The sequence below is a fragment of the Mycteria americana genome, chromosome 6 (assembly GCF_035582795.1).
Source record: "Mycteria americana isolate JAX WOST 10 ecotype Jacksonville Zoo and Gardens chromosome 6, USCA_MyAme_1.0, whole genome shotgun sequence".
NCBI classification, from domain to species: Eukaryota; Metazoa; Chordata; class Aves; order Ciconiiformes; family Ciconiidae; genus Mycteria; species Mycteria americana.
In genome coordinates this window covers 48762428-48774994 of record NC_134370.1, presented here as the reverse complement: position 1 = coordinate 48774994, position 12567 = coordinate 48762428, and the positions used below count along the sequence as shown (strand labels likewise).

General features: G+C 54.4%; 1 protein-coding gene across 4 annotated transcripts in view; it reads left to right on the top strand.

Moving 5' to 3' along the window:
* Positions 1-9173, top strand: part of SEMA7A (semaphorin 7A (JohnMiltonHagen blood group)) — a 33692-nt gene extending 24519 nt beyond the window's left edge. For 2 of the 4 annotated variants that reach the window (XM_075505631.1, XM_075505628.1), the window contains 9 exons: positions 218-328; positions 1649-1788; positions 2162-2340; positions 2546-2654; positions 3343-3541; positions 5249-5364; positions 5990-6141; positions 6695-6762; positions 7101-9173. In XM_075505631.1, the coding sequence (XP_075361746.1) occupies positions 218-328; positions 1649-1788; positions 2162-2340; positions 2546-2654; positions 3343-3541; positions 5249-5364; positions 5990-6141; positions 6695-6762; positions 7101-7516 (1490 nt within the window). In that variant the 3' untranslated portion in view covers positions 7517-9173. The remainder of the gene's footprint in view (positions 1-217; positions 329-1648; positions 1789-2161; positions 2341-2545; positions 2655-3342; positions 3542-5248; positions 5365-5989; positions 6142-6694; positions 6763-7100) is intronic. The other 2 variants (XM_075505630.1, XM_075505629.1) reach the window with 2 other exon arrangements.
* The last annotated feature ends 3394 nt before the right edge of the window (positions 9174-12567 follow it).

Genomic DNA, 12567 nt, shown 5'->3' with positions numbered 1-12567 from the left:
CAAGAATCTGCCCCTGCCACTCTTTAAGGAAAAGGATTGGGGGAGTCCTGCCAGGTCTGCTCAATCCTAGGCAGTGAGGACTGGGTTCCTTGACCTATATCCACCATCTCTGTGAGTCCATGTGCCCAGAGAGTTCTTGTTTCTTTGTTTTCTTCTCACAAACCCTTCTGCCCCCTCCAGAAACAGCCTGCTGCAAATGAGCCTTCCTATCCCACAGGTCATGACATCTACTCCACCATCAAGAAGAGCCAGCAGAATGGCAAGATACCCCGTTTCCGTCGAGTGAGAGGGGGTGGAGAGCTCTACACAAGTGACACAGTGATGCAGAGTAAGTATGGGGGAGATCCTGAAGGCGTAGGACCCGCTGCTTTGCCCCACCAGGCAGATAAGTTGGACTCTTTGTCAGTCCACAACTGTGGGCCATAAGTACACAGCACAGCTTGGAGGGGTACATCCTCTCTGCCCAGCTGGGCTGTAGCTGCAGAGCTTCTTGTTCAGATTCAGTCACCCTTAGAGCTGTGGAGTGGGCTGATCTGGTCCCTGTCCGCAATGCCAGTGAGGAAGGACCCAGCGGCTCCCTCCAGCTCTCTTGCTGCCAGCTGGGGGAATTTCTCCTCTTTGCTTCTGGGGCAAAACAACTGACAAGTGAGTTCCTCTTGCTCACGGTGAGGAGATGGGGAAATGGAGAGAAATGGGTGGCAAGTCCCCTATCAGATGCTGGAAGGAAATATGGTTGTGTAAAGGTGCCTATCGGCTGCCATGTGGTGGTGGAAACAGGAAGATCAACTTCTGCTCCGGGCAGTGACTCTTTCCAAATCCCCAGCCAGGGTGAGACCTTGAGAGAGGAACATGTTGGGCTGTGCATGGGACAGGGTGAGGAATAGAGAGAAAGGACTCTTCTCAATTTCCATGAGCTTATTACATTGCCTTCCCCCAAGCCTTCCCAGTGTCACTGGGAAATGGGAGATTATTGAACCCCTGGGCAAAGAAAAAATCAAATCCAAATGACACCAAGGCAAAATAGAACTTGTGCATGCAGGGCAATGGAGGGTGCAACCAAGGCACCAGCAAACAAAACTGATAGACCCAGAGCCGTGAGGCTGATCCCATGCTTACGTAGAACTCCCTGCCATGGGGGCCTCAACTAACGATGCTCAGAGGAACCCTGCCGCTGCTGGGGATGCCCTTTATGGCAGTGGTGCATTAATAGGAAGAGCATCACTGGGTTTTCCACAGCAAACACAAACAACAGTGCAGCTTGCTCCCACCGAGGGAGCCTTCCTCTATGATATAGCTCCGCTGTGCAAGAAAGGAGAATGGGTTTCCTTTGCTGCTAAGCGGCCGAGGCTTCACCGGGCTCTGGGGTCTTGGCCTTCAAGGGAACAGGAGTGTGGAATTGGGCAGGAGGGAGAGGAAGGGGAACGCACTGGGAAGGTGGCACATGAAGAGTGGTTGTTAGTGCGATGCACCGGTCAGGTGTAGAGGATGGGCTCAGATCTATCCTTTTCCTGGAGCACAGGTGGCGTTTGCATTTCCTTATCTTGTCTGAGGGTGAGTGGTTAGCTGCAGAGCATGCTGGTTTGGTGCCCACTGGTGGCTTTTCAAATGTTCAGGCCAAGGTTTTCTGATGGCTCCCTTCCCTTCTCAGACCCTCAGTTTGTCAAAGCCACCACATTAAGGCATGAAGAGCCTCACCAGGACAAGATTTACTACTTCTTTCGTGAAGATAACCCGGATAAGAGTCCCGAGGCCCCTAGAAACATCTCCCGAGTGGCCCAGCTGTGTAAGGTACCGCAGGAACAGTGTATGGTGGGGAGGCAAGAGTGTTACAGGGGTGGCAAATGGACATGCCAGTTCACCTGGTGTTATCAGCATATGATTTGGCCCCTCTGGCTCAATTCTATCCTCTGCCACAGAGGTTGTGTGGGGTATGACCGTGTCCTTCAGGCCTTCCCATCCTCTGGCTTCCATCTTGCCTGTAGGGGAGAGAAAGCCCTGTTCTGTCTCACTGGGATGTTAGAGAGGTACATGATTGTTGCAATGACCAGGATCAAATATACCTCTGGAGCATCCCCCAGTTATCCTTCCAAGATGCTGGACAGTGGGGGACATTGTGTTCTCGTCTGCCAAACCCTGACTCCCTGCTTTCCCTCTCCCCCAGGAAGATAAAGGGGGAACCAGTTCGCTCTCTGCTTCCAAGTGGACCACTTTCCTGAAGGCCAGCTTGATTTGTGTTGACCCAGTCACCAAGGGCAACTTCAACTGGTTGCAAGATGTATTCTTTGTCCCTGCAAGTAACTGGCGGCACTCCAAAGTCTATGGGCTCTTCACAAACACCTGGTGAGGGTCTTTGCAAAATGGGGGGATGTCCTGTCACATGGGCCAAATCCTTTCTTTCAGCTCTTTAGTCTCTCTGGCAGGCCCGTGAGTGGAAAACAGCCAGAGCGGACATGGTCAGCAAAGGCATGATGCACACAGCCATGCCCCAGCCGAAGGGGCGATGGCCAATGTCTCCCTGACCCTGTCTTTGTCTTGTTGCCCACAGGGGAAGCTCTGCTGTTTGCGTCTATTCCTTTGGGGACATTGACAACGTGTTTCGGACATCCAAACTCAAAGGCTATAATGGTCCCAACCCAGAGATCAGGCCTGGGCAGGTGAGTGATAAAAAATGCCCCCATGAATTGGAGAGGCCTCCCAAGGCCAGGAGAGCTGGTCCCTCCTCTGCCACTGCAGTTGTCAGAGTAGCTGGGGCAGGTGAGGGGATGGTCCCACCACTGAGCAGCCAGGTGAGAACTGGGGCAGCGAGGAAGGTTTGTAGGTACTGCAGGAAGTATCTGAGCTTTGTTGCTGGAAACAAAAGGAGGCTGGAAAGGTCCAATGCCTTCATGGAAAGCAAGGGGAGATGGGCTCTTACATGCCTTGGCAAACGTCTGTGAGCTCTTGTCCGTGAAGCTGGAGGACAATGTCTTGCCTTGTGTTTGCTAACCCTGCGGGTTTCACTGAGCCAACCTGCAGCCCAGCCCTGTGGTTACGGGTGCACCACTGACCTGGCAGCAATCAGCAGGGTGGGGGAGGCTCCCCTAAGCCTCTGGGGTGACAGGGTGTGAGTCTCCTAAACTGCAGCTTCTGCAGAGGAGATCGCTGGTAGGACCTGGCATGAGCACAATCACAGCAGCCCCAGGGCTAGTGTTTACCCCCAGGGCAGGCTTGTGTGCTGTGTCTGGGCATCGTCCTCTGGGCTGAAGTATCCACGCTGTGCCCTGCCTTGCTCTCCTGCCCTCGAGCCTCATCCTCAGGGACCTGCCTGACTCTGATGGTGGCTTTTGTCCCCTCTTGCTGCAGTGCATTTCCTCTGGACAGCACACCCCGAGCGAGACTTTCAAGATAGCAGACAGCCACCCGGAGGTGGAGGACCGGGTGGAGCCCCTCTCCCCCACCAAGAGCCCCTTATTCCACAACAAGCACCGCTACCAGAAGATCGGGGTGCACGAGGTCTCTGCGGGTGATGGACGCCGCTACAACGTGCTTTATCTGGCAACAGGTACTGAGAACCATTCCCTTTGGAGTTCCCCAGAGTTTGCTTTCCCCTTGAGGGTGGGGAATCCAAGGGAAACAGACGAGACCCCCAGTGCAGAGCGAAGCAAGGGGCTGTGTTCCCAGCTTGGCATATGTTTGTCAAGCAGAAAAGAGCTGCCAAGTCCCAGTACAGCTAAATACATCCAATTTGGCTGCATAGGCAAAGACAGACTGAAAGCGGAGTCCTAGCACATGGGATTTACCCGGTTGGGCTGCTTCGGCCTTTGGTAGGTCTCAGGCCAAGTGTTTTTAGGACAAGGGAGGGGTAGCACAGCTCTCCCCAGGTGCAGCTTTACACTGTCAAGCAGAAATCCTTTGCAAAGGGCCCCACTCTGTCATCTCCTGTCTCTGCTTGCTCTAGTGCAGCAGCGTGGACTTCCTGCAAGGCCAGCACCTCTGGCTGGAGACACAGCCAGCTGATCACAGCTGCTGGCGGTCCTGGGGCAGCCGGAGATGCTGCAGAGCTGGGCCAAGGCAATTCAGCTGCAGGTGAACGGGATGGAGAGCAAAAGGTTGGCGAGCTCAGTCAGGCAGCTGCCTGGGTTCCCATGCAGTGCAGCTACTCGCTGCCCAGAAGGTGCAAAGGTCCCTAACCCAGTGCTTCCCTCTCTTGCCTGCCTGCCTCCCTGGGCATGCTCTCTACAGCTGTGCTTATCCCTTTTTCTTGCACTGTGCTGGGATTTGTTCTCTGGCACTTGTGGAGGGACTTTCTGCGGCTTTTATCTCCTAATCTGTGATTAAAAAAAATGCAGACAGCGCTCAGTAGGTGGCCTGGGTTGTATTAGGGCCCACGCATGCTCAGATTGTTTTTATCTTGCTGAAAGCCTTAGCTTAAATGCAGCTAACACCTTGCAGAGTCCTCCCAGGAGATTGCTCCAAGATGCAGGCCTTGGCAGGGCAGCTGCCCACCCTCGCTGGGGTGGGTGTGGAGGCAAGGGCCAGCACCTGGAGTGTCCTAATCCCTGCCTGACCTGGGGTCACATCTTTCACCTCCCCCTGGTTGATGGTGGAGAAGGGAGCGACTATTTGGGAAGGGGAACCCATGCAAGTACTAAAAGAGGGTAAACGATCAGGATTCCTGAGCCCTGTTCCCTCAGGGTCTGCCTTTCCACGCCTCCACCAAACTGACTCATTTTCTTAAATCACCAGTTTGGAGTCATTTAACTGAGGAGGGGAGTCAGTTTAATTAGAAAAACAGAAAGGCAAAAACCCAAGTTTCAGCCTCAGGCGAGTGGTGAGATGAGGCTCACACAAGAACAGGCCAGTGATCAAAGCAGAGCTTGGGAGCAGTTGCTTTTTCTTGCTGAGGCCGTTACAGCACAGCTGATCAAAGCAGGCACAGCCAGGTCTCGAAGGGCGATGGGAAATGGGTTCCTTGTGGCTCTTGGCTGGGAGGATGACAAGGCTCTGCTGTGGGAAACACTACTGTCTGGGGGATGACTTCCTAGCAGAGCAAGCACGCTTCTTCTGAGAAAGGTCCTGTCTTCTCTGGGTGGCTGGTTTCAGGAATCCAGTCAAGCCTGGCTCTGCAGAGTGGGTATTGTCTGCCACAGCGAGGGCTGGAGGCAGAGCTGGTTCTCTGCCTGGCTTCCCCACCCCTGCCTGCAGCCCCTCTGCCTTGCCTTTCTGTTCTCAGCATGCTTCATCAGGGCTCTCCCCTCTTTCTTTCTAGACAAGGGATCCATCCACAAGATCGTGGAGCTGCCGGATGGGGTGCAGAACATCATGGAGCTCCAGGTCTTCCCAAAGAAGGACCCGATCCAGTCCATGATCCTGGACCACAAGAGGGTGGGTCTCTGCCTGCTCCATGGAAAGGAAAACAGTGGGTTGGGCTGTAGCTTTAAAAGCAGGCAGCAGGGGAGGCAGGGACAGGTGGTTTAATGACAGCCACTGGATCTGGAAGTAGCCTCTGGGTGGGTTTCTGGGGGGTTCTGCAGCGTGCTTTGCTAAATCCTAACAGCTGAGCTGATGTCCCCAGTCCTGGGTAACTCTCTGTGTGGTCAGTGGGCAACGGAGCTTTTCGAACACCTACTCTCCTCTGGAGGCGAGGGAAGAACAAGCCTGTTTGCTCCCTGGGCCAAATCCCAGCACAGCGTTCTCCCTCTGCAGTTTCCCTCTTCTTGTCCAGCCTTGCTGTCGGGCAGCGCTGGTGCTCCATCCCAGAGGTGACAACTGGTGGCAACTGCTGTCACTGATGGAGCAAACTTATTTATACACAGGGCTGGTGGGGGAAGGATGGCTGTTTCCCCTCTCATGATAGGGACATATGACTTCATTGCCTGGAGACCTACCAGCCCTGCTGGTGAAATCCCCACCCCAATATCACAGTGAAGCTGCAGGAGAAGTGCTAGACAGTCGGGTGGCACTGGGACACAGTGCCGAGATGATCAGCCCCTCTGCTTCCTTCCTGCAGGCGATGCTGTACGTTGGCTCAACAAATAAAGTCATGGAGATACCCATGGACATGTGCAGGGTGTATCGCAACAACTGTGACAGCTGCTTGCTGGCAAGGGACCCATACTGTGGGTGGTTCAACGGGAGTTGTCAGTCAGTTTATTTAAACAGGTACGTGGCACCGACAGCTTGCTGTTTCTCCATCACCTTCAGCTGATTGCTTTCAAGTGAGAAATACCTAGACCTTCAGTATTCCCCTTCCTGGCCAGGGCTGCACATGGTTTTGAGGCCATCTTCCCATCACAGAGAGAGATGAGCCCATTGTGTCCAGGCAGTAACAGCGTAGACGTCTGTGCTGTCCCCAAAAACTGTGCCTCTGCAGGGATCCATCCCTCCCGCAGCACCCCTGCTCTGGGGAGGGAGAGGTCAATGGGTTTTGAGCACCCAGCCCCTCTTTTGCTGTTAGAAATGTGTGTAGCTCTGCTGGTTGCGATGCTGTTTAAAGCAGTTGATTGTGGTGAGCTCCTGGGTCTCATGTTTGTCATCCACCAACCTCCTAAGTGGGGGTGTGGGGTGTGTTTTTTCCCTACCCAGGTAATAGCAGGTGTTTAAACTTTCTTCCTTATCTGATCCACCACATCTTGTATAGGCAATTCCTTTGCTAGCCCTGAAGCGCTGCTTCCCTGACGTTAGTGCTTTGTTAATGCTTGTTCCCATCTGCTAGGGAGGTACATCAGAACCTGAACCTGGACCCGTGGCAAGGAAAGTGCCAAAAGGGGGATATTAAGGAAGGTATGTAAAGGTTTTGAGCTGTAAGCCATTTATCCAGGGGGTGTTTGGGGCAGGGTGACTGATTCTCAGGTCTTTGTACGGGCTGTGCCAGGTGTTGCAACTCATTGCTGGGGAACTGGGAATGACCATGCTGAGCCCAAGACACCAAGCAAGTCTCAGCTTGGAGTTAATCACTAGATAATGTATTTCTGAGCTGGGTGAGAGGGCTCAAACTCTATGTTTGCTGATGTCCAGGGAGAAGAGTCCCATGGACTTCACCAGGGGTGGGTCAGGCCCTGCCATTGTTGTTAAATGGCCATGTAACATGTCCCCATCGACCCAACTGTTCTTCCCTCCAGACTTGTGGGGGAATCCGTGGTTCCTGGAGATGCCTGCCTCATCCCCCACTTCTCAATCTCTTCCAGTAGATGACTATCAGAACATCACAGTTGTCCCTTTCTCCCGCTACTACCTCAACTGTCCCATCGAGTCCCACTATGCCACCTACAACTGGTACCACAACAACAGCCTCATCAAGACCTGCAACACCACCCACCCCCAGCAGGACTGCTTCCACTTCATCCAGAACGTGAGCCACATTCACTACGGCCACTATGTCTGCATCTCAGAGGAGGATGGCTTCAGGCAGGCTCTGGTGAAGGAGCGCCTGGTGAACCAGCTCAGGTTCATGTCCCAGAAGGGCCAGGCCACCATGACATTTGGCTCTTGGTTGCAGCTGCTCCTGATGGTGGTATTGGTGGAGCTCTTCCACTGAACATGACAGGACTGTGTTCCCGCCATCCTGGCTGCTGCCGCTCTTCCTGCACTTGCTGTCCGCTCCTGAGGCGAGATCCCCATTCTCTTAGTCACTCCTTGGACATTAATCTTTGACTGTCTCAAAAGGGGTCCTGGGCAGCAACCCCTCCATCTTTGGCCGTGGTGGAAGAGTCATGGCGAGGAAGATGCGATTGCAGGGCCAGGTGGAGGAGGGTTTGGGGACAGGGAGGGAAGGGGTACCCTAACACATGGGGGACGTTCAGAGTACCCAGCAGTGCGAAGGGAGTGGTGTCAGCCTCTCCCTGAGCCCGCGCTAGTAGCTCTGTACTGGTTATCATGCTGAGCCTACCCTGGGTGCAGACATTCAGGGGACTTCTGCCGATGTGCATGCACTGATCCTCAGGGCACAATGACTCCTCTCTTTTGGGAACGTGCATGTGATGAAGAGGAGGAGCCAGCCCTTGGCCTTTCTAACTGTTTGATCTGTGCTTCGCTCCGAGCGGGGACTGATGCCTCCAAGTTTTTAGTGGCTAATGGCAAGCAGTTGGAATGCTCCCAGTATCACATATGAGTCCCCTTCTGGTCTGGAGAATTGGGCTCTGGAAGGGTTTTTGGGTTTGGTTTATTGTTTTTTTTACAGTTGGCTTTGACATGGGAGGGAGATCGAGAACTAGCGCTGGAAACCTGCAGGCAAGGGCAGGCACAAAGTTAGCATTTTGCATGGAAAAGCCTCGGAAGATGACTAGATTTGCGGTGTGGGGAAGGACAGACCGAAGGGGACAGGAAGGGAAGGTGGAAGCAGAGCCCAAACCAAACCCAGGGAGGCCTTGGGAAGAAGTTTTAAACGCACAAATCCTCTGCAGGCAGCTAAGGGCATTTATCTGTGGGCAGCAGGCAGCCCCTGCTCCCAGCACCTCTCCTCTGGGAGAGGGACCGGGCTTCCTCAGGGAAAGAGGCAGGCTGCCGATCTCAGGGCAATGCTGATGGGCTCAGGGGGGCTGCGGCTGTCCCCACCACCCAGAGCAGATCTGCCTCTCTCCCTTGCAGTGAGGGGACAGGGGAGGACCAGGGTTTGCTTCCCTTGGGCTTTGAGGTCTCCGAGCAAGACTAAACTGTGAAAAATGTGTGCAAGGGATGATCCCACACCTTGTACAAGCCTTTCCCAGCCCTCTTGACCGCCGAAACGCGCAGCCTTGGGCCGCGTAACGGCGGGGGCATTGTATCTCATGCTTCCAGTAACCTGTCACAGTGGCACAGCTCCTGCTTCGTGCCTGCTCAGAGACACTCAGGAGTGCCCGAGGGGTCTTTTTGGTAAGGGGGAGAGATGCCATGTGCCTCTTGTGACCGCAGACTATGGACAACAGGCCAGAGCTTCCTACTGCACTACATTTTCAAGAAACCCACCCAAATCTAGGATAGAGCTTCTTACATCCCTTCTTAAAGCACTTTAACTTTGTGAACTAACATACCTATTTATTACCAACTGATGATTACTGTACTTGTATAATTTTATAATATTATAGAAAGTGGATTCAAATTAGAGAAGAGAAAAAACAAACAACACAACAGCTACCAAAAAAACCTTTCAGAGCTGTGACCAAAGTGAGAACGTGGTTGTTGAAATAAAGAGTGGAAAAGAGCAGGCGAGTGCTGGGTTTCTCACCAGGAGCCGAGGGATGCTGCTGCAATGGTGTCTGGGGTCTCCCCTGTCCCTCTTCACCTATGATCAAGGGGTCCCCCCACCTCCTTCCATGTCTTACCTGCCTCTCTTCTCCAGCAGCAGCCCCAGCCCAATGCCAGGCCACCCCTCATGCCCTGGGCTTGCTGCTTCCACTTCAGGCTGGCACCATCGGGAGTGAGAAGCCAGGCACATTCCTGCTGGAGAATCCCAAGGGGGTTGTTAGCAGCACCCCACTCATCACCACCCACTGCCTGCAGAAAGCGAGGGATATAAATATCGGCGGTGGGTCTTTGTGGGTGCGGAGTCGTCCCGGCACCTTCTGCCTGCAGCTCTGCCGCTCACTGGGAGCTGGGACAGGCAACGTGTGGCTCCTGCGCATCCTTGGCTTTGACGTCAGGCATGGCTTTTAGGAATGAATGCATGGGCTGCCTGGCTGACAGCCTGTGAAACAGAGCGGTGCTGAACTCGCAGCTCTCTTTTTGCTGGTTTGGGGGGAAAAATGAGCTGATGGTTGATAGCTGGGGGGTGGGGAGAAGGCCAGGCGCTTGGGATGGAGGGAAGCAGGGAATAGGAATTCAAGCCTTAAAAACGTGCCAACAAAAGCAGGAGGGAACAATAACCTCCCCCTCTCTTTCAAACCCTCCATCAAAGCACTTTGGCACAAAGGCAGAACCGGTTGCAGAGCCCAGCAGACCTGTCGCAGTGCTCGGCCCCCTTTTGCAGGGCTTTCAAAGGGTTATGGCTTCATCTGAACCTGTGCCCAGCTACCTTTCTGTGCGCTATTCTTAGTGCTTGCTGCTAGGCCTGTTCCTGCAGGTAGCATTGGAAAATATTTAGGCACTGGTGGCTGGGTAGGAGCCCCCCGAGCTCTAGCCCCAGTTTGCGGCGATGCACTAGTGAGCTCCTCTTGCAAAGCATTGGAGGTGATGGGGGACCAGCTGGGGGCACAGGGACAGCGGTGACGGGCACCTCTGTCCCCTGGGACCTGTGCTAGAGGACCCAACGCAGGTTATGCAGGAGGGTTTTGGAGGTCCCTGATCTGCAGGGTGGGGGTTGGCAGCTGAAAGCGAAAGCTTCCCCTGCCTTATTTCTTTCTTAGCGCTTAGCATATGCGGTAGCTTACATCTTGATGTAAAGGAGAAATGAGCCTGAAAGGCAGGCGGGTTTCAGCGGAGCTAAAACAAGAAGTGTGATTTCTGGCAACCCCCCCTCCACGGTGGGAGGAGGTGGGGAGCTCACCCAGGACGGGAAGGGAGAGAAAGCCGGCACCCAGGCGTTACTGCTTGGGTGCTGTATGCAGACGCCGAGATGCTTGCATTTCCAGCTCTATTGCTGCCAAGCATTGGATTACCAAAGCTCTAAAAACCCTCACTAAAACCCCGAGCACCGAAGTGTTTTGTGGTGCCCTGGGAAGAGGCGAGAGGGAGGGCTGGGAGCAGAGCACGATGGCGATGCTGAAACCCCCCGGGAGCGGGCTGGAAGCAACGGGCTGGGGCTGCGCGGGGCACAGGGCTGCGATAACGCCATTTCAGCAGCCCTGGTTCCATTTTCTTGCCTGAGAAGCAGGTGAGAGCATGGGACTGAGCACCACAGGGCCAGCCCTGCGTAACACAGAGACCCCACGCACCCACACAGGGGCTGCAGCAGCATCTCCTTCCTCAGCCCAGCCTTTGCAAGCAGGTGCCCGTCCCTCCTCCCTGGGGACGGGCAGGAAAAAGATGGAGCTTTTTGCTAAATTTCCCGAGTAAAGCAGCAAAGGACCAAACATTTCAGGCTGTGTTTTATCCTGGCCTGCCTTTCCCCTGGCCGCCAGCTGCTTCCTATAATTACAATGAGCCAAAAGCTGTGGGCAAACACATGCAGCAGGGTTTATCGCAGGCTTCAGGGCTGCTGGAGGGAAAAGCTGTGCGTGGGGAGGGGAAAGCCAAGGCATCGCCGCCCCCACCCTGACTATGGCCACATTGTTCGAGCGAGTTATTTAGGGAGTCTTGCTTCAGTGGGAGCGGGCACGCACAGGAAGGTCAGGTACTGCAGCGGCTTCTCCAGGCTTCCTCCACGCAGGCGGAGGCGGGGATGGCCGCATGCCTGAAACAAGTCTCAAGAGTGTTTGATTTTTTCCCAGTGCCGTTTTTGGGGGCTATTTCTGCCTCCAGCCTTGCTGGCGGCCTTGGAGGCTGCTTTGGGAGGAGGGTTTGCTGGGCAGGACAATAGACCCAGGAAATCTCGTATCCGCCTGAATCGGATGCAGGAGCTGGTGAGAAATCGCACAGTTGCTGCCTGCTTGCTCCATGCAAGCACCCAGGGTATGCGCTGACCCAGCCGAGATGCTGTCTCCAGCCATAGCATCCCTCTGGGCAGCCTTTCCTGGTGGGACGGGGGTACAGAGCAACCCCAGAAGGAGCCTTCTGGAGCCTGGAACTGGGATGTCCCGATGGTCACCCCTGGTTTCACGAACGCTGGGATCCCAGGGATGGAGAGCTGCTGCCACACCAGGGCAACATCTTCTAATCCTCCCTGTCAACAAGCCTGAGCCCTCTCCCAGCGTTTTTCTTATGTTACATCTTACCTGACGCAGCCCGTGTTGCTGCCTGCTTCCCCTGGGACAGGCTGGCAAAGGGGAGTCATAAACTGAGCTCGCGTGTCTGGATCGGGTGCCTGAAACCATGCCACCCGCCCAGCTCACTCCCAGCCACCTTCACCCTCGCTGCTCCTCTTTGTCCAACCTGTTTTCCTGTCTGTGATGTGGCAGCTCTGTTTGCAGGGTGTGTTTGCTGCCCTGTAGCTATTTTCCCCTTTTCCCTGAGGATCTTGGGATTTAACCAGCCTTGGGCAGATGTCTGTCTGTCCATGCATGGTTCTGGGCTCCTTTTGCCCGTGGTCCACGCTGGGGCACGGGGGATGTGGTGTGTGTGATGCTACGTCACCAAAGCGGGTTGGGGCCGGCCATGGTGAACGATGCGAGTGAGAAATTCAGCTGCTTACTAGAAATGAGATGACCCAGGAGATGCTGGAGGAAGTTAAACTGGGGATATACCAGCGTGCTTTCCTCCCACGTGGCCATGCTCCTCCTCCCCTCAGCCACACATGCGAAAGCTTTTCCCCTCTAACCATGCATTTCCACCCCAAGATCCCTGAGGGGCGATCGTGGCCAAAGGATGCATCCCATCAGGGTGAGATACCCCATCCCAGCTCGATAGACCCCAAAAGCCAGGCATCAGCCCAGGAATTTTTAGGTCCAGGACTGCACACAATAAATTTGTAAGAGGAGATTCAGTTTAATGGAGCAGGACAATAAAAACAAGCTAAAATAGCCTCTGTTTCAGATTAAAGCTTGTCCTGGCTGGGTCCGTCCTCCCGATGAGATGTTC